Consider the following 22,676-nt stretch of genomic DNA (forward strand, 5'->3'; position numbering starts at 1 on the left):
TTCCTGTTTAGTGGACAAACAATAATGTGCGATCCACAATTTACTTCAAGTAGCGCCCCAATGGAGGAGGTGCTTAGGAGAAGAAAAAACAAATAGCTGCCTGTGACTGTATCACGATCCACTGACCAAATTACAAATCTGCGATCGGCACACAATGAAGTGATCTCATATTTCAAACATTAATTACTCATGTATTACCGGTGCATTTTATTTCAAGCTTTCGCCATTCCGTTTCTCTTAATTTCTGCTTGTATGTGAATAATACGATTGCAACTATTTCCAAAAGATGAACTCAAGGGTTTTTTCTATACCCTATTGTATGTCCCATACAAATCATGTTCGGATTAAGCAATACGTCAGTGTAATGTTCGCACATTTCAGCATAGGTGATGCACAAAGCTATAGAAATGGCGTTTGGTTGATTTTTCGAAAGTAGTTGCTCTCGTGTCAAATTTATCTTATAAAGGGTGACTTGCCCTTTATCCCATACCTGCAGATCAGAGTTTTCTTATTTTCTAAATTACCAATAATCAGTTTTCCATTCTCAAATTGGCAACGATTTATTTTATTTTCCACTGCATAATTTGAAAAAATAAAAATCAATGTAAAACAAATTTGCAAAATCTAACCAAATATTTGCCGATTTTACACGATGATTTTAATTTTTATATTCTACACCGCGTTGTCAATTTAAAGACTTTAATGATTAGAAACAGTTAAATTACTTTAATTTGAGAACGACACAATTTGCTGCATTAAAAATATTGGACTCATGTATAGTGTATAGTGTGTAATTCCTTTAGCATTCTGAATCAAAAGATAATGCAAAAAATGTCAATCTCCAGGTCTATTGATTAGGGTTAAATGGTTAATGATGTCGATCTTTTTTTTTAATTCTCTGCATCTCATGTCTTATGTCTGCACTACCATTTTATCGAAATATTTGTGCATTCACTAAACGATTTTACGACATACGTCTGGCGACAATTGCTCCGCGCCGGTCTCCGTGGCCAACTTTGAATTTTAGGCGGTTCCCAAACTCAACTCTGGTTTTAAAAACCCACAAAAACTACACCTTATCCTCATCTTAACCTAAACCTAACTTTAAATTCCAAATCGCAATCCAAAAACTAACCCTATGCTTTAATGGAATAAGGCCAAGAGAAAGTGTCGCCAGAGTAAATGTCGGACGACCAACGATCCACAATCGATTTCTACTCGCTTGTGCATGTGACTCCTCATGAAAACATGTAAGGAGTCATGCTTGTTTTTTTTTAATGATGGAAAATGCTTGGGGGAACTTTCACAATTTTTTCTTCTTCTTCTTACACGTGTTATTTATGTTATGGATCTTGCACATTTGAATGCCTGTTGTACTTTCACAATGTCAAGTAATGTCAGAACAAGGGAGGGGCACCATTTTTTCTAGGGGGAGTGCCCACCAAAGAATCTGTATCATGTACGAATTATATTTTTTCACAAAAGTCAATTTGAAAATTGGCTCCGGGCCCCATGATTGAAAGATAAGCTTCTGAAATATCGAATATGGCTTCAATCATGCTCTCTGCAGCAGTGGAGCCTTCTCCATTTTTCAACTCAAGAAAGTACTACTAAAATATATATAAATATCAGAAAAACATATTTCTAATACGGAGAGAGATATCCATATGAGAAATTGTACTTTGCTGATCTTTTAGATAAATAAAAATGGGAATCTTGAGATCGCTTAATAATCATTCTTTTTATCACTAACGTAATTTATTGTTTGTACTAAAGCCACCTCACAAGTATCTTAGGAGTTGTTCCTTTTTGCATGAAGAGCATGTGCCGATGTGTTTCTGAATACGTCACTTCGTTTTGTAATTTATCTTTTTTCCACTTCCTCTCCTTCGCACTATTTTGCCATTTCATCAAAGGAATGAAATAAAAAATAGCAGCGATTTGAGAATAAATAAAAGATTATTTTCAAACGACTGTTGTTTCTATATAATGTTAAAAGACGGATCGTTAAAACATCAACCTCAATGATGATGGTGATGGAGATTTTGGTATGGTCAATATTATGGTGATGATGACGACGACGACGATTGTTCATCAATGGCGTCTTGTACGACGTTCCTATAGTAGTTATAGGAGCATTCAAACAATTCATACACACCAGATACCTACTTACTCCACATGCGGCAAATGTAGATTAATATCTTACCATAGGAGGCATAGTAATAATAACAATTATGATATACATTTATAATAGCGCAGACGCTAGGCAAATATTTTCTACTGCGAAAAGATGTGCTTGTAGTTTTGATTTTGATCACCGTAACGATGGTGATTTCCTAATTTCCAAAGGTAAGTTATTTCACGGTTTGGGGCCTGCACATGCAACCGCTCGATCTTCCGATGTTGTGCAGAATGACAATATTCTTCTATTTATTCTTCATTACAGTTCAGTGTTAGTGGATTCAGGAAGTTTCAGGTAAGTTTTATTTCCTTTTAAAAATGTCCATAACTCTTTTTTTTAAATCATTCATTGTACATAGGTCTTTAACATAAAATTTGTGAAAATTTATTTCGTGGATAATACGAGAAATCACTTTACAGTGTATTTAATATTTTCATGATTTTTAAAAGATGTCAAAATGCTTTCTCGAAGGTTATTTATTTCGATTGTACGAATGTACGCCTATCGTTTACATGCACATATTGTTATTACATAATTAAAATATATTGCTATCCTATCACTACAATCCTTTTTGTCTTCTCTTTGGTTTCGCTGTACAGTGGTGGTCGAAGTCGAAGTCGCTGGATCCGGTAAGAAAATTATTATTAAAACTAATATTAATAATAATAGCGGGTTCTTGTATAGCGCTCATGTCTGTTACATTTGGCATTCCTGACGCTCCACAATTATTTACCCGGGTTATTTAGCATATTTGGCTGCCATTATAGCGCTCTAGCATTACAAGGAATTAATTTCTGCCATGCAGGTACCCATTTACATCACATGGGCGGAGTGTGACAAATGTAAATTAACGTATTGCCAAAGACATTAGTGCGGCGGCCGGATTGGAACCGCGAATCATGTGCCCTTTCCACTAGACCATAATAAGTAAACTTAAGGTGAATGTGGTTTGTGTGAGTGGAGGATTGTGTTTAAAATGGAAAATGCGGTGTATAAACAAGACGTTTGCTAGGTCACTGTTCATGAAACATCAGCGCCGATTTTCTAGTTGACTACAGAGTGAGGTGCGATGGCTCATTAGAAGAGCAGTGTTCTTTTAATGTAAGAACGTCCCAAATGTGATAAAAAGGCTAATATATTTGCCTTAAGTTGATTTTCCGAAAGTCCTTGCCATTTCGTTGAATAATTAAGTTGTCATGTGTATGCAAAACAGGAAGCGGTGGCTGAGGAAGAGATTGATTGGTGGTCGAAATACTACGCATCCAAGGGCGACTTCGAGAAGAGTGTTTCTTACACAGAAAGAGGCTATGACACCATTCAGGTATAGTTGACTACCCCCCCCCCCCCCCGAGAAAAAAAAAATCCTACAGATAATCAAAATCATAATCGTCATCAATCATATTTTCTGCATCATCATCTTCATCATTTCCTTCTTCTTTTTATTTTATCATCATCATCATCATCTCCATCATTATCATCTCCATCATCATATCTGTAGCATCATCATCATCATCATCGTCGTCGTCATCGTCATCTTATCCATCATCATCTTCTCCATCACCATCATATTAATCTTCTGCATCATCATCTTCTTCTTCTTCCGTTTTGTCTTTTCTTCTTCCTTATTCTTGCAGGTTATGTAGGGCAATCCTAATGAACTTTCATTTTGGACATGTACATTTTCAAAATATTGCATATAATTACCAAAAACTATGGTATTCTAATAGTACCCATTTTTGTTAAATTTATCTTGGAAAAATGGTTTACTGTTTGGATCTGTGTTCCAACATTATATTCATAGAAGCGTTTCCTAGTAAAAAGCACGCTCTAAAGCAAGAGGGATCTAATTCATAGTGTTATCCTAATAAAAATGATAAAATAATAGTAAAATTATAGATACATGTATAAATCATTCTTTGAAAATTTTCTCAGCTGTATGTAGGCGTTTCGTATGACTTTCAGAAAACGTGATTTATTTCATCCGTTTCGTATAGATCCTGAGCGGGGAGTTAGAAGATGAGCCTGGCTTTAACGAATTTTCTGATTTCTGTGACACGTTCGAGCTAGCAAGAGGAAAGGCTTCAACTGACGGAGACCCAACTCTTACAGGGCAATTCAAGGTATCAATCTTAGAGATAAAGGGCACATTTTAAAATCAATTTAAGGTAAAGACCAGTTTTGGAAAAGCCCCCCTCTCAAAAAAATGAAATGGAAGCTCTTCTTTACCAACCATGTGAAAGAATTTGTTTTGACTAATACGTAATGATACAAATTTTGCCGAGAAACCGCCTACTAATTGATATATTTGATAAAATATTATATCTATTTGGACCTGATAGATATCGCGCACGTGTCGCGCATGTGTCGCGTAGTCCCATATACATCTATCTGTGTACAGTGCTTGTAACTTTACCAAGACTGGGCCAAATTTCTTATCATTTTGATGATTCCAGAACCTTGCAGTACACACCAATACTTATATGCTAGATGATCAACTTTTTCTGATCGATTCCACAACGTTTCTTTTACAATGTAATCGCATGACCATAACTGGTCTTCATCTTTAAGCATACCATACGGTAAGCTATCGTATCTAAACCATCTGGTTTTGTTTAAAAAAAGAAAAATCATCATTTAGAAACGTAGTATAGTTCTTTTATTACGCATTTTAAGAAAGATGTTGGTCTATAAGATAAATCAGGATAAATCCCATACAATAATGCACTGTTGCCACATTAGAATAAAACTCATATAATTGTGCCTTTTGGGGTTATCTGAATTTTAAACCTCTTCCACTGCTGCACTGTTGCCATACCAGAATAAGCATCTTGCAATGGTGCATCGTTGCTAAGTCAGAATAAACCTGTTACAACGTCCCTTGTTGCTAAGTTAGATTAAGCGTTGTACAATATTGTTGTGCTCTAATATGATCACTACTGAATATGATAATACTTATTTCTTCCTCTTCTTCCCATGCAGGGATCCTTTAAGATGTACCCAATGCCTCATGAGCTGAAAGAGCCCGTTGCGCCCCGCTTCTTCAAGCCCTGCGAACTACCATCGACAGGTTTAGTCGAGGTCCTCGTCCGGATCTATGTTGTTCGAGCTTATCAGCTCTGTCCTCAGGATAGGAATGGACTGGTAATGTCCCCTATAATTTATTATTATTATTATTATAGGCATTTCTATAGCCCCGTCTTTCTAGAAATTCTATTCCGAGGTGCATTAATTATTACCCCGGCTTTAGTCTAACTCCTATTACAGCGCTCCATCATTTCAAGGATTCAATTCCTGCCGGGTACCCATTTACATCACCTGGGTCGAGTGTGGCAAATGAAGATTGATGCCTGGCCAAAGGACATTAGTGCCGTATCAGGGATCGAACCACGACCTTTGAATTTCAAGTCAAGTGCCTAAACCACTCGATTACGACACTTTTACTATATCCTTACATCTCCATAACACAAATACAAAATGGGATTACTATTATATATTCAAGGTTTTTCAAGAAGGGATATAAATATAAGCGAATAATAGAACGTGTCTCATTCATACTCCTAAAGCTAGGTGAGCTATCTTCCATAGGTATAGTTGAGGTCATGACCCGGATCTATATCGTTTAAACTTCAAATGAAAAAAATAGTAATGTTTCTTAAGTAGGAATATTCGTGAAAACGAATCTTATCAGTAATGCTTTCATGATCCCAAATGGAATATATCTAATGAAACGTATTGATATATAAGCTAACCAAATTTACAACACCTTCCCTAAGAGTGAATTTGCAATGGGTTAGCAAACAAAAGTTCACACCTTATCCCCGATAAAAAGAAAACGCACGATGTGGTGTAATATGCTTTCTTTATGTGGCCCCTCCATATTAGAGCATTTGTGAACTATTATGGAATTTTTTACAGGAATGGCACTACACTAGTCTTGTAGGCCTATTATATTTTAAAAGGGTAACTTATCCTATGCAGACCTTGCAAAGAAGATAGGACTAATAATTGTCGGTAACCGTACATGATTTACTATTAATCTTTTCTATTTAATGCATAATATTATAGTCCCGATGAACTCAATTTGATGCTGTTTTCCCAGTACAGCCCTTTCAAACAACCAACTTACTGCCATTGGCCTTACATTGTTAACATGGATCCTTTCACATCTCGTGTTTGATATATTCCAGTCCGATCCATACATCATCGTTACTCTAGGAAAGACAGTTTTGGATGACGTCAAGAAGTTCATACCAAACACACTAGAACCTTTCTTCGGCAGGTGAGCAGATTTGGGAAGAATTATCGATATGAAAACGGTTTATGTGTCTTTGCTATTCTCATTCTCATCTTAAATGTATATTGTTTTGTAATGAATTGAGTTGATTTAATGTAATGTTTTCCCTTGAGAGTGGAAAGAGGTTGTTTAATTGTTTTCAGAATGTGTAATGCTATGGTTATGTCCACATAAAAGGTAGGCCTTGTAACTGATTTGTGCATGGTGAATTTTTATAACCAACTTGTTTCTTGGAGGCCATGGTTGTGAAACAGAGACTTGGCTTTTGTGGACACATTGTTAGATCAAAGAGTCTGGAGCAGGCAGCATATCATGCTTGGAAACGTGGAAGGTTAAATGAGAAGTGGAAAACAAACGATTAGAATGTGTGACCAAAGAAACTGTATACAAGATCTTAAAGCCCCACTCTGCACTACTTATATCTACTTGCGCCCTCTATACAGCCAACAATGCCTAAGCGGTACCCGTTGATCCCCCATGATCCTCTTTTTCGTATATTAATTGATAGCTGATTTGATGAGATAACAACCTGTCAGTGACCATGCAGGGAGGTCCAATCCATCCTGGCCAAACTAGTGCAGAAGGGCTTTAACATCGCAGTTCTCAGTAAGTGAATTTGTACCGGAATATATACTTACATTCAGTACACATGGTATCCTTTTTCCAAAGGTTATTTGAAGTGAAGACCGTACTACCGGTGAACAAGGATCTTAAAGTATCGGTGATGGATAAGGACTTTCTCAGCCGTGATGACATGATCGGCGAGACAGTCATCGATCTCGAGAACCGATATCTCACACGATATCGTGCGACGTGCGGTCTCCCCCAAAGCTATAGCATGTAAGTTGTTATCACCATACAGTGCCAATGCGTAGATACAAGCGATTAAAGGGCGCTGGTTCATGTAGGGGGGGGGGGGGGCGTCGTAAGGTGGATGAAATGAGAGAGAAAATGCCATGGATTGAGGGTAAATATCGGAGGATTTTTCTTAATTTCCTTTTTTTCGTTGCTTTTCACCTCTCAATCCTACTTAATTACCCTTTCTCTCGTTTCTTTATCTCTTCCCTTTTCACTATTTGTTTAGATGATTGTACAATTTGAAAGTTGATTAACGAAACGAAAAGTGACCATTAGATTAAATTCGTCTTGTTATCTTATTATAGCCTACAATTCATGGTTAGTTATAGTACAAAATGAAGATATTTATTGAATAATCTGTTGCGAATAACCCTTTTATCATACAATCATGCTATCTACAGGTATTATTATGATAGGCGTAGATTATAAGCAATTACGCCTGTATGACGTTGGTACCTCCTTTCGGTCTTTTAAATTACATTATTACATTATCAATAGTCTATTTTGAAATGGAATAATAAAGTCCCTCTGAAGAGGTAAAGAGAAAAAAAGAAAAAAACAAACATTATCATGTACTTTACAACATGTCCATGTGCGTCATTTCTTCTTTAACTCCTCGCAACATCTCACTATTATTAATCCATAATTCAGATCTGGGCCAAACGCATGGAGAGACTCGTCTACTCCGCGTCAGATCTTGGCCGAGTACTGCACACGCAACTCAATGGCACAGCCAAAGTTTGAGGAAGCAGACCCATGTACGGTCGTGAGAGTTGGAGGGGAGACGTACAGACTCGTGGATTTTGGTAATATTTGGTGCCTCCTTTGTAAATTATTAACAAAAAATTTCGCCAACCATGATGCGACTGTTTTCCGATTTTTTAGTAAATCGCAATATATATATATATACTGTGGCGGACACGTATTCGCCACCTTGGCTTGACACGGAATATTTGTCAGGATGCCCCGTGTCGGCCAGGCGCTTTCCGTCCGTTTGGACAAAGTATATGCCCGTAGCTTGATGGCTGGAGTTCTTTCACTGCTCACGTCACAGGGCGTATTAACAATCATGCATCCTTCGACTGCAATCGGTCACCCCAATCGTTGTGCACAGCAACAGTCAATTGAACATCCTTCGAGCAATCAATCAATCAATCACCATGCTTTGTCAACTCCTGTCACTGATTCTCGATCTCAATGTCTAACTACGGTTTCACTGTTTTAAGAAATCAGACCAATCATGAGTTGCATGTTGAATTCTTTTAATGCGAACCAACCAACATTCAGGGTAAACTCGTTCAACAAGTACAAGTGTGGACTAGAGGTAAGATTTCAAGTAAAGACTAAGACAAGCGCAAACTACAAGTAGGCCAGCCTCGGTGAGGCTGGCCTGTATCGGATACAGTGCAATGGAAAGTCCTAATTACACAATCCTGACCATCCTAAAAATTCCCCTATACATAACCGTATAAAAGAACAATTATGTCCTCGTTAGTAAAACAACACTTCAACACAACATTTCTACTAATCCCATAAAATCTTCACATATAATCTTCAGTATAACCCCTTATTCCTGATTAGATCACTACTATACAAGTAATATCCCAAAAGAAACATGATAATTGCACCAACATGATCAAAATATGTAATTTATGCTCATTTTCCTTCAGTTTAGTAATTGCTAAATCAACGATGCACCATATTGCTATAGCGCATGCTCGTACAACAGAAAATGCTTAACCTTCGTCCAATACTAAAACCCTGATTTGTTACACAATTCCCTTCCTTCCCAAGCTTGGTCCCCAAGCTAACTTATCTATAACTTATGCAACAACAACAAATCATAACATGTTATCAAAACAAATCAAAACTAAAATCCAAGTCTTTTATGACAGTTCAAAATGGCTCTTTCCAAAAGTGTTCAACTGTTCTAGAGTTCAAATCATGGGTCTTGGGCTACCTCATGCTTCACTGGGCCGTCGACTGACACCTCGTTGATCACCTCGCCAACTGCTAGGCCAGTACCTGGTGGATCTTTAGGTAACGCATCACCGGCTAGAGGATCGACATTCGGGAAGCAATCAACAGGCTCTTTGTCTGACTGGACATTGTTTGACAACCCTGTATCTGTGTCGTCAGCTGCTAGGCTGTTGTCCGGTGGGTCTCCAGCTACTTCTTCATCTATTGGGACAGCCTCTGACGGGTCTTTGGTTGCCTCGTCCACTAGTAGAAGGATATCTGGTGGATCCCCAGCCGTCTCCTCGTCTGGTAGAATGTCATCTACCGTCCCCCCAAGTGCATCAACATTCGTCGAATTCTCATCTTGTGCAATGGTAACTGAACCACCAACGTCTTGTTCAGGGTGCTTAGTCGCCACCCCATCGCCTCCAGCTGGATTATGAGGACAGTTCTGAACGAAATGCCCAGCTTCATTGCACTGGTGACAACGTCTGGTCTCTGCTTCCTTCATTTCTGGACTGTCATGTGCGTACAGCATCTTTGGATGAGGACAATTCCAAGAAAAATGTCCTTGTTGGCCACAATCATCACAAGGCCCGTCCTGACGTCTTCCCCGGGAGTGTGGCCCTGTATTGCCAAACTGCGACGTACTTGCTACTTGGCGGGTCAGTGCTTCCAATCTGGCTGTAAGATCAGTTAGCGCCTTCTCCATCTTCTTCACCATTTCGGGTGTATAAGGGCTATCAGGGTGCTGAGGTCGATCGCTACCAGTCAGTACCCGGCTGTGGCTGTGACGGTGAGAGTACCACAACTCTCCCCTCTCTGCTTCCATCTGAAGAAGAGCCTCCGTGTTCAGAGCTGCTTTAATAGCCTCATCCAGGGTATGTGGCTGAGCCCGAAACAAACCTTCTCGGATGGCCGGATTTATTATTGCGTCAAGGAAGTGACCCCGAGCCAGCTTATCCTGCCCATCGGCACCAAACTCCTGGTAAGCCATTGCTGCCATGTATTTGATACTTTGGCCCAATTCCTGAAGGGTCTCGTTCGGCTTCCTTCGTCGGGAACGTAGTTCGGCCAAGAATACATCAGCTTTTCCTGAAGGTCCGAAGTGATGTATGAGCCTGCTGGTCAATGCACTGTACGTCAGTTCTACCTCACCATTCTTCCCCAGTAGCCTCAACGCTGGCCCACGTAGACTGGCTGCTAGATAATGCGTTGCCTTTCTTTCCGTCCAATTATTGAAGATTGCGCATGCTTCGAAATGCTCCAAGTAGTCCAGTATGGGAATTTCCCCGTCAAACCAGTCTGGCAGCATGTTTGGGTCATTATACGACTCCATTGTCGTTCCGCATTTCCGTCAGCTCGACCAGCTGCAACACCGTCAATGCTACCTCCCGTCGTCCCCAAGCTCCGTCAGCTCGACCAGCTGTGACGCAGTCAGTCTTACTGCCCGTTGTCCCCAAGCTCCTTCAGCTCGACCAGCTGTGACGCCGTCAGTCTCACTGCACGTCGCCCCCAAGCTTTATCAGCTCTACCAGCTTGTGACGCCGTCAGGCCTCCTGCCCGTCGTCCCCCAGCTCCGTCAGCTCTACCAGCTTGTGACACCGTCAGACCTACTGCCCGTCGTCCCCCAGCTCAACCAGCTGTGACGCCGTCAGTCTTACTGCCTGTCGTCCCCCAGCTCCGTCAGCTCTACCAGCTTGTGACGCCGTCAGACTTACTGCCCATGGTCCCCCAGCTCCGTCAGTGCCACTGCCGTCGTCCACTAGCTCCGTCAGCTCGACCACTCCACGCCATCAGCAATCCCACTTCTGACACCATGTGTGGCGGACACGTATTCGCCACCTTGGCTTGACACGGAATATTTGTCAGGATGCCCCGTGTCGGCCAGGCGCTTTCCGTCCGTTTGGACAAAGTATATGCCCGTAGCTTGATGGCTGGAGTTCTTTCACTGCTCACGTCACAGGGCGTATTAACAATCATGCATCCTTCGACTGCAATCGGTCACCCCAATCGTTGTGCACAGCAACAGTCAATTGAACATCCTTCGAGCAATCAATCAATCAATCACCATGCTTTGTCAACTCCTGTCACTGATTCTCGATCTCAATGTCTAACTACGGTTTCACTGTTTTAAGAAATCAGACCAATCATGAGTTGCATGTTGAATTCTTTTAATGCGAACCAACCAACATTCAGGGTAAACTCGTTCAACAAGTACAAGTGTGGACTAGAGGTAAGATTTCAAGTAAAGACTAAGACAAGCGCAAACTACAAGTAGGCCAGCCTCGGTGAGGCTGGCCTGTATCGGATACAGTGCAATGGAAAGTCCTAATTACACAATCCTGACCATCCTAAAAATTCCCCTATACATAACCGTATAAAAGAACAATTATGTCCTCGTTAGTAAAACAACACTTCAACACAACATTTCTACTAATCCCATAAAATCTTCACATATAATCTTCAGTATAACCCCTTATTCCTGATTAGATCACTACTATACAAGTAATATCCCCAAAAGAAACATGATAATTGCACCAACATGATCAAAATATGTAATTTATGCTCATTTTCCTTCAGTTTAGTAATTGCTAAATCAACGATGCACCATATTGCTATAGCGCATGCTCGTACAACAGAAAATGCTTAACCTTCGTCCAATACTAAAACCCTGATTTGTTACAATACATTAAACATTGCATTATATACGGTTTTAAAATATTGTTTGGTAAATTGGTAACATGTGAAAAAGTCATGATGTGATTTTATTAAAATTGATATCAAGAAATCATGAGAATGGACGATATACAGTACATTTAGACATAAAGAATGTGTTCTTCAGTCTTAAGTGATGTGATACAAGTTCCTCTAAGATGATGTAGAAAACAGGAACGACGTCTCAGATAAGAAGCATAAAAATAAGCAGGAGTTCATATTTTTACGACATCACATTATAAAGTCACAAGCCAAGAAAAAGAAGGCCCCTATGATTAACTTGTCTCTTTTTTTGCAGAGCGGCACAAGCAACGGGACGAGCATCGGGGTCCTGCCGACCAGCGGTTGGCGTTGTATGCCCTGCACGAACAAGGTCTGGTACGAGAGCATGTAGAAACAAGGTGCTTGTACAACTCGGCCATGCCTGATCTACCGCAGGGCCAGCTGGAGATGTGGGTGGATATGTTTCCTACAGACTCGAATAATCCTTCGATCGCTCCAGGACCACCTTTTGATATCTCTCCAAGGGCTCCCAAGAAGTGAGTGATCCCCCCTCTCTCTCTCTCCTCTATTTCTTTCTCTCTCTCTCTCTCTCTCTCTCTCTCTCTTGTCTCTCTCTCTCTCCTCGCTTTCTCTCTCTTCTCTCTTTATCTTTCACTCTCTCTCTCTCTCTTCCCTCTCTACCTTTCTTCTCGCTCCCCTTCTTTTTCTTTCTCTCTCTCGTTCTTTCTCATGTCTCTTTCCCCTTTTCTCCAAAAATTCCAGAGAAGGAAGTGACATATCTTCCTTTACGTATTTCTCTTTCTCTCTCTTTATTTGTTTGTTTATGCCTCCATTATTTCTCTTCTCTTGTCTCTCTCTCTCTCTCTCTCTCTCTCCCCCTCTCTCTCTCTCTCTCCCATTTTCTCCTGTTACGTGTCTCCTCATTCTTCCTTTGCCCATGATGTAGGGACAGACGATAACATAGCATTAAGGCATGAATTAACGTTATAGATGTTCAAGAATAATGACTATCATTATCGTAAAGTCTTTTGCTTTCGCGATCACACTCCCCCCTTCAGCTATAATAATAAGGATAGACGTAAAACAATCATAAATCATTTTATTATCTAAAGTCTTTCTCTTTAGCAAATAAATACACCTTCATGTTTCCAATACCATAATATAATCAGTGGTATATGTTAAAGAATCGATTATCTGTATATTTGTTATATTTCTATTTAGCGACTGTACTTTAATCTACCAATTATTATAATCAGTGGGAGATGTTTAACAAAATAATTTTCTTTATTACTTCTAGTATTACCATTTAGCGAATATACAATTTACTCTATCGACCAAACTTTTTATCAGTAGTAAGGGGTAGATTTTAAAGCATCGGTATTCTCTGTTTTGAACATTTTCTCTTTACCGACTACACTTTAATGTATCACTTTAATAATCAGGGGTAGATGTTAAAGACATAATCGTGATGTCCGAAGTTTTTCTCTTTCCCAAATTTGCACGTTACTCTCTCAAACAAGTTAATGTAATCAGTGGTAGATGTGAAAACATGGATCACTAATATGTTAACAGTTTTTCTTTTTACCGACTACACTTTTTCGAATATCGTAATCACTAGTTTGAGAAAGAGAAAGACTAGGAATCACGATATATGTCTTTCAAAACTACCCCTAATTCGCACTTTACTCTCTCAAATGCGGTAATGTAATCAGTGGTAGATGTAGAAACATCGATCACTATTATGTTAAAAGTTTTTCTTTTTACTGACTACACTTTATCGAATATCGTAATCACTAGTTTGAGAAAGAGAAAGACTAGGAATCACGATATATGTCTTTCACAACTACCTCTAATTTGCACTTTACTCTCTCAAATGCGGTAATGTAATCAGTGGTAGATGTAGAAACATCGATCACTATTATGTTAAAAGTTTTTCTTTTTACTGACTACACTTTATCGAATATCGTAACCACTAGTTTGAGAAAGAGAAAGACTAGGAATTACGATATAATTATGTCTTTCACAACTACCTCTAATTTGCACTTTACTCTCTCAAATGCGGTTATGTAATCAGTGGTAGATGTAGAAACATCGATCAGTAATATCTGAATAGTTTTTCCTTTTTACCGACTACACTTTATCGAATATCGTAATCACTAGTTTGAGAAAGAGAAAGACTAGGAATCAAGATATATGTCTTTCACAACTACCTCTAATTTGCACTTTACTCTCTCAAATGCGGTAATGTAATCAGTGGTAGATGTAGAAACATCGATCACTATTATGTTAAAAGTTTTTCTTTTTACTGACTACACTTTATCGAATATCGTAACCACTAGTTTGAGAAAGAGAAAGACTAGGAATTACGATATAATTATGTCTTTCACAACTACCCCTAATTTGCACTTTACTCTCTCAAATGCGGAAGTAATATCTGAATAGTTTTTCCTTTTTACCGACTACATTTTATCAAATATCGTAATCACCAGTAGAGCTGTGCTTATCGGTAATTTTTTTCTTGTTGTTCAACTACCTATTCTTTCTTTCTTTCTTTTTTCTTTCCAAAAGTTTAATAAGGGGTAATAAATATATTTTTTTTTTAAAACATAACTTTGGAAATCTGATTATGTCTTTACCTTTTATAATCTTCGTATTTATATGGAAATTTTTCTATATTGTTTTTATTTTTTCTCTGGAATATGAATCATAAAAGATAATCCTGAATACTTAAACCGTGTCAAATATCACCAAAATAAAGATGCCATCATTAAAATCTCCTTTTCAACGATTATAATTGGGCTAGATGTTTATTTATTTTCATTATTTTGAAGTATTTCTCTTCAACAGCAGTGTCATAGACCTACACTACAAGTTCGTTTTCACTGATCTATGTTACAATCAAACCTATTTTAGCGACCACCTGACTACAAAGACCACCTGTCTGCAAAGACGACATTTCTTGTCTGCCTTGTTTGGTCTTTAAAGACAGGTTGGACTGTATTTGGTCATATCTATCATTTCACATGGAATGAGCATTCTTCTCTTCGTCTTGAAAAAAATATGCAAGAACCTAATTAAAAATGTTCATATTTACAGGTTTCAACTGCGCTGTATCATTTGGAACACGAAGGATGTAGATCTCCAAGACGTTTCATTCACTGGGGAGAGAATGAGTGACATTTACATCAAAGGGTATTGTTTTTTATTTTCTATTTAGTTTTATTCAGTCTTCTTTAAAAACACAGGGTAGCCCCATTCAGTATCACAAGGACTGCTTTACAAAGCGAAAGCGGACCTGTATCAAGTGGGTATTGCAATGTATAAAGTTAAAACACAACATAAAAAACTAACGGATAAATACATAAAATACATAGCATTTAAAGCAATGATGTACATCAGGTATGACAAATTTAGATAAAACTTTGTAATATGAAATAAAATCAATTGGCTTTAGTTATAGCGATATACTAATAGACTGGTGTTGCCGTCGGCGGTTTTTAAATAAATGTAATGTGGGTGATATATTTTGAACATGCATTGGTAGTGAATTAAAAAAATTGCTTTCAGTGCATGAGTAGAATATTTAATTATTTATATATTCAGTTCTTGGTCAGTTTCGGTATGCGTTCCTCAATGTCTTGCTGATATCCAATTGTACGTGTATCAATCTTGTACTTGGCATATTGCAATTTATTAGAGGGATAATTTCTATTCGAGTATGGCATGGAACCTTTGGGAAGGGGAGTTGTGGGGCTTATATGGTTCATTCATTCGGACTGACTCTTCATGGCCCCAAACTGCACGAATCATAATCTGACTGGTATTTGAAGCTAGTTACGAATTCAATTCAATTCAATTTTCAATTTTTCAATAACTTGGTTATTTTTCAGTCTGGTCGTCGGTCCCCTCGGCGTGATTGGGTTATCAATCGAAAGATATAAAGAGAAAAAAGTGGCATGTACACGATGACCCAACAAGAACGCAACCACTAGGATCTCCAATTTCAACGACATCTTGTACACATGTCATTGTCTTTTATTTTATTGGGTAGAAAATTCTTTTCATAGGAAGATGACACCAAGATCATCATTTTTTTAAATTGAAGCCTTTGATTCTAGAGCCACTTCTGAGAGGCAGTTTCGTTTGTCAAAATATAGCCTACTACTTTACAACCATAGCCGTGCTAGATGCAGCGAGAAATACCCATCTGGCGGCTTCCAACAGCTGCATCACAACGTTGCGTAATGAATGTCCACTTTCATTCATGTTGTCTCCGCTTTCAAAGCGAGAGACGTCGTGCGTTCAACACTGCTAATTACATATTTGAAATTGCAAATTTTAGCTGTTGCGTTCTTTTTGGAGGCATCATGTATAGTCCTTTTTATTTGATTTTGTTTTGTTCTCAGATGGTTAGCTGGACTGGACGAGAAGCAAGAGACCGATGTGCATTACCGATCACTAAATGGTGAAGGAAACTTCAACTGGCGGTTTGTCTTTGACATGCACTACATCCCTCCCGAACGTGTGCTGTCAGTGAGGAGAAAGGTGGGTAAATACCCCCAAGGGCGCATCCAGCAGGCGGCAGGGGAGGGGGAGGGGGGGGGGAGGGGGAGGAGGGAGGGGGAAGGGGGGGGGAGGGTATTGAGCACTAATTTGTTTGTGTTTTTTTTGCTCCCGAAAATTTGAAAATCGCGCCGGCCGATAATTCGCTCAGTGGAGGGGGGGGGGGGGGGGAGGGGGTAGTGAGCACTAATTTTGTTTTTGCTCCCCACTGGATCCGCCACTGCATACCCCCCCCCCCCGGGCGGTTACTGGATTCTGTAAAAGGGGAAATGGCGCAATTACGAACAAAACGTTAAACCCCCACCCCCACAAAAAATGGATATGAGATTTCAATTACTTGCTTCATTTTTCTATTACAAGTTCATTGTGCAGGCAGTGATCAATTGCTACTCTGTCGGATGAAACGCTGACAAGCGTACAATGTCGAAGGAAGTTTTTCATAAGGGATATACAGTCACAAAATATCGTACTGCTAAGAGATATTCAAAAAGATGAGAAAAGCGGATAAAGAAATAGAGAAACACAATAAGCAATAAACAAAATGGTTTTAGGTGAAAAATATGTTTGTTTGTCTGTAATAGTTGGTTTGATTTGATCATTTTTTTTTTCTTTTCTTATCAAATCAGGAACATTTCTGGAGCGTGAGTGAGACGGAAACAAGAGTTCCTCCGACCTTGGTTATTCAGATCTGGGATAATGACAAGTTCTCCGCCGATGATTTCATAGGTATTTGTCAGATGTCTTCGCAATCAATGAGATGTAATATACAGATATACATGTACACTAACCAGAGAGACTCTATTGTCGAGGTCTATATCCTATTCATAAGAATTAGTTGAGATGTCTTGAATAAATTAAAAAAAAAGAGTTTAATTACCCGCCTATGGATTTGTTAGTTTTACTGCATTTTGTAAAGTAAGAAATAAATAATTGTATCCAAAATGCAGTAATGGATTTTTGTCCGAGTGACTGAAGACAATTTCGTTAACAGACGATTAAGGATGATTTGTAGTGCGACTTTTACATGGGCAGTCGGGGCAGTAGGCGGTACGACTAATAGGACTTTTTTAAAGTCACGTTGTTCCGCACTCTGTTGGTAAGGATGACGGTAGGGCTACAACCTATATGGTTTGCAGGACCAATGGAAAATAGGACCAATGGGACCACTGTAAACGTGGACCAATGAAAGACATGACCAATGGAACGCAGAACCAATGTAACATTGGACCATAGGACAAATTGACTGTCATGTAGTGTAGCCAAAAATTAACCTTGTCATTTCTCTTGCATTATAGGAACACTAGAGTTGGACCTTAATCGGATGATAACTCCCACGAAGAAGGACCGCCAATGCACCGTGGAGCAGCTACCTGGGGGTGAAGATCAAACTGCCTTCATGTCCCTTTTTGAGCGCAAGAGAGTGAAGGGGTGGTGGCCCTGCTACAACATAGATGGGGAAGATGCGAAGAAGAAGCTAGCGGTAAGATGCAATGGAATTTAAATCCAAATACATTATTATGCAGTACAAAATATAGGCACAGTATATCAATTAATATATGCAAGATTATAATCATAGTATACAATCATGGTAATTATCCATAAGGTATATTTTCTAGAGGTCTTCAGGATGATAGTCCATGCGTGATTATTCTAGAATTATTTCGGTCCGCAGCATCCGACCTGGATAAGAATAAAACTCCCTCAAGAATCAAGAAGAAAACTTACAAAAAGGAAAACATTACAAATCAAACTAATATTCAAAATATAAGTCAAATTGAAATTGAAGTTCTTAGAACTGAAATTAAAATTAATTTTTAACTTCAGGGTAAAGTTGAGATGGAACTGGAGATCCTGGATGATTTGGAGATCACAGAAAGGCCAACAGCACAGGGAAGAGACGAACCAAATCAACATCCTCATCTTGATGACCCGATGTGAGTAATCTTTCCCCCTCAAAATTAACCCCCCTCCCAGCGACGCCCACCACTCCCTCGATATCCCACTCATCGTCTACCCTCCTCAAACCACTCCCCCCTTCCTCCTCATCTTGCCGACCTGATGTGCGTATCCACTCATAAACCCCTCCCTTCCTCATCCCTCCTCTCCGATTCGACCCCCTTCACTCTCGCCTCCCCCTCAAACCCCCTGACAGAAGAGATGAACCAAAATCAACTTCCTTATCTTAATGAATCTCTGTGAGTATCGCCCCCGCCCCACCACCACACTCCTCCCCTTTCCTCTCCCTCCCTTCCCTTTTCCTTTACCTCCCTTCTCTTCCCTACCCACCTCGCCCCCTCATCTTCCCCCTCTTCCCCTCCCATCTTCTCCCCTTCGTTTCATCTTTAATTTTATTTTTCTTTAAGCTTAGTTTATGCAATTATTCATGAACTAAATGGGATTCCACATTGCATGGTTTTTCTGTTTAATGGGATTAGTATTTTTTTAAAAAGATGTTTAATCGGTATTTTTTGTTGTTGGGGGGGGGGGGGGGGTGAGCAGAGGTAAAAAAAAATTGGTATGGGCGCAAAATAAGACATTATTATAATGTCCTTTCGTTACACGAGGTTTTAAGTTTTTGTTGTTTACTGTTGTTTTAATTCCTTCTTTTAAATTTGGCAGTCGACCCGAGACGTCATTCATGTGGTTTACATCGCCATGGAAGTCGCTCCGTTTCATCGTCTGGTACAACTACAAGTATTACATCCTGATGACTCTCCTCATCACTCTCCTCGTCATCTTCCTCATCCTATTTATATATAACATCCCAAGTGCATCCGTCAATCGCGTGTTCGGTGGCTGAGGCGACCACGTCTTCAATTAATCATTTGATTGTGTGTTCAATGGTCGATTAGATAATGTGTTCAGCGTTCAATTTGAATGTGACAACATAGACCTACTAGACAATTTGTGTGTTCAACGGGCGATGGATTGTGTGTTTAAAGGCGATTTAATCATGTCTATGTCCAATGGGCTATTCGAGCGGGAGTTCAATGGGTGATTCGATTGCGAGTTCAACGGTTGATTTAATCACTTGCCGCCATTAACGAAGTTAGCACTTGACTGCCCATTTGAATTCCAATATTTAATTTAGCTCATCAAATTAAAGCATTTTTAGGAGGTAGTTGGTTAAATCTTCTTTTATCGACTTTTGAAACAATAATGGATATTCTATCAAAATTCTATGCGAAATGATAGAAAAGCATTTTTGTTGTTGGGAATTAGAAGATATTTTGAAATTGTGCGTTTGTTTTAACTCAGGGTAAACAAGGGGTTCTGAACCGAGCTTTAATATTTAATTCAAAGTTAATTTGATTCATACCACCAAATATCAAGATAAATAGGAACATGAATTTGTTTTACGATAATTTTTTTTGATGGAACGCCCAATTGGTCTAATAGGAATTTAGTAGCCAGACCATCTCAATGACTTTGAAAGAGTTGATTTTGTTTGGGCATTTAATGCAATATGAAGATGTCAGAAGCAAAACACATTTTCAGGTTGATTTGATCTGGTCTAATCAAACGTTTTTGTAACAGTGAGTTCATATTTTCGCATTTTCATCAGCAAATGAAATTAAATATCTTTAAGATATTTAATTTAAGTTAATAAAATATTTGGATAATGAAGTGATTTCTGCATTTAAGTTTTAGGGTTTATATTCTGCTCACGTTTATTTGCTCTATAATTTTATTCATAATATGATGGCTGTTTTCAGCATTGTGCTTTGTGTCGACGTGTTGTGCCAATAGGGTTAAGCACTAATTTTCAAATTTGTCTTTGAAATATTTACTGTTGATGATACAATAACAAATCATGTTATTGACAGACTTGTAAGCCATGATACTATTATTGGAGAATGAGCAGTATGGCGGAATTCCCGAAGTAGTATATTCCTGAGAAATTTTTGGTAAGGGGAATTTTTTTCCTTCCCCCTTCCACAGTTAACGACGCTGTAAGTGGTTGCCGAATTCCCGAAATCCCTTTCCAGGGAAAAAAAATACCGCCGCACTTATCTTATAGGCTACTTTTCTATACATGTAGTCTTGGATGCACCCCGGTCCTTTTGTCAATATTGTTGTTGTTGTTATTATTATCGTTATTATTATTATCATTATTATTATTATTATTATTATTATCATTATTATTAGGATTATTATTATCATTATTACTAGGATTATTATTATCATTATTATTAGGAATATTTGTATTATTATTATTATCATTATCATTATCATTATCATTATTATTATTATTATTATTATTATCATTATTATTATTATGATATGAATATCATTCTCTCTCTTGTCACTACATACGTGATAATATAATTTGTTTCAAGTTTGAACAAGGGGAGGGCTCATTTGACGACGGAGATTATTTCTTATTCAAGTGTTTGATTTATTCGAGAAACATCCGCAACATTCATTGCATGTGGGCAGGAATAATGGTGAAGAATAATGACACTGTGCAGTAAATTTTGTAACTAATATTATGACAGAATTATAGGTGTTGTGTTTTCAGAATTGCTCATGATGAAAAGGAGGATTGCAAGAAGCAAAAAGCCTTTCAAACATTAATGAAGAAAAAGTTTCAATGAGCGACATATTGTTCACTTGTCAACTTTACAGTGTGAAAAATGATATCTTGATATTAGAGTTGAAGTTTTTGAGTTTTTATCAATCAAAACTAATATAAAATGTATATTAAACACATAACTCATGTTATTGATGTACAGTATAATATACTGTACATGGACACGAATCAGAGCATATAGAAGTGGACTAAACCTGACATTTTGGTTTATTTTATGATGGTTTATTTTCCCTGACTGCTTAGAAAGCATGTGTATGCTTGTAAAGTGACCGACGGCTAGAAATGAAGATTAATGCCTTACCAAAGGGCACTAGCGTATATTGAATTGGTTTCGAACCCGGGACTTCATGGTTACGAGACATTACTGCTCTACCACTGAGCGATCGCGTCTTCTTTGTTTAAAATTGTCAGTGACATGATTATCAGTGACAATTAACATATACCATATACACTTCACATCATGTGTCATTTTAGGCTTAGAATGTCATTGTTATTATTGTTTGTGACAGTTTTTTTGGAAAATTCTGTTGTTGTGAAAATTGCAAGGAACATATTCTTGTAACTCACAGTTACCATCCCTCAATGCAGCTTGGCTGACATAGTGCGAGGTTGAGTTTACTTTGTATATAATAGGGAACTCGGGTTGTTTTAAAGAATCAAACAGGAATATGACTATGATTTTGTTTAAATTAAATACTCAGAATTATTCTATTGTAAGACACAGTTATAGTTTATGTAGTCGATTTTATCATTAAATAATTGTTTGAAAAAACAGAATATCCCTAGATCAGTTTGATATTTATCTCGTCGGTGAGCGTTAATTTCTGAGAAAGAGAGGCGGAGAAAGAGAGAGAGAGAGAGAGAGAGAGAGAGAGAGAGAGAAAGTGGGTGGGTGGGGAGGGTTAAAATATATCTATTTGTTTGTAACGAGCAATGAATCAACTTTTGCAGGGGTACAACAAAAGAAGAATTTATCCCAAAAAAAACAATCATTTTGTATACTGTCATGAAAACGAATTAATTAAGAACAGAATAAGGAGCTTATCAGGGAAAGACAACATTTCGGTGAAGAGCAAAATAAATTATAACACTTATGAAGACAACGAAAGAAGTGAGCATGGTTCGAAAAAAACACTATATGGACGACTGGATGGCATTTATTTCCTTCTTCTGTTCAAATGTCTTGTTTTCTTTGACTCACCTTCAAGAAGTATGAAGACGAAGTTACTAAAACCACTATTTGTTTGAATAGTTTAGAATCTTTTCCATTGTTGCAATGTATTTAATTATTCATTGCGAGCGATGAATCACCTTTTGCAGTGGTACAACAAGAGAGCAAGTTTAAAAACAAAACGTTGCAATCATTATGCGGTACAGTCATGAAAACGAATTACTAGAATAAACAGCCGATCGGCGTAAGGGGCGCAATACTACAAAGCTTCGAGTGTTCCTCTTCGAGACTGCTATATGCACTCATGATTGAGCAAGGAATGCAGGATCGAGAG

General features: G+C 38.3%; 1 protein-coding gene across 1 annotated transcript in view; it reads left to right on the plus strand.

Annotated features, from left to right (window-relative positions):
• Positions 1–20,567, plus strand: part of LOC589501 (myoferlin) — a 69,807-nt gene extending 49,240 nt beyond the window's left edge. The window contains exons 37-51 of the mRNA XM_030985973.1: positions 2,447–2,476; positions 2,782–2,811; positions 3,396–3,503; positions 4,177–4,302; positions 5,162–5,323; positions 6,370–6,461; positions 7,146–7,316; positions 7,986–8,140; positions 12,310–12,550; positions 15,111–15,206; positions 16,421–16,559; positions 17,204–17,303; positions 17,873–18,057; positions 18,402–18,511; positions 19,197–20,567. Coding sequence (XP_030841833.1) covers positions 2,447–2,476; positions 2,782–2,811; positions 3,396–3,503; positions 4,177–4,302; positions 5,162–5,323; positions 6,370–6,461; positions 7,146–7,316; positions 7,986–8,140; positions 12,310–12,550; positions 15,111–15,206; positions 16,421–16,559; positions 17,204–17,303; positions 17,873–18,057; positions 18,402–18,511; positions 19,197–19,377 — 1,926 coding nt within the window. The 3' untranslated portion in view covers positions 19,378–20,567. The remainder of the gene's footprint in view (positions 1–2,446; positions 2,477–2,781; positions 2,812–3,395; positions 3,504–4,176; positions 4,303–5,161; positions 5,324–6,369; positions 6,462–7,145; positions 7,317–7,985; positions 8,141–12,309; positions 12,551–15,110; positions 15,207–16,420; positions 16,560–17,203; positions 17,304–17,872; positions 18,058–18,401; positions 18,512–19,196) is intronic.
• The last annotated feature ends 2,109 nt before the right edge of the window (positions 20,568–22,676 follow it).

Source organism: Strongylocentrotus purpuratus, unplaced genomic scaffold (genome assembly GCF_000002235.5).
Source record: "Strongylocentrotus purpuratus isolate Spur 01 unplaced genomic scaffold, Spur_5.0 spur5_scaffold_15, whole genome shotgun sequence".
Lineage (NCBI taxonomy): Eukaryota > Metazoa > Echinodermata > Echinoidea > Camarodonta > Strongylocentrotidae > Strongylocentrotus > Strongylocentrotus purpuratus.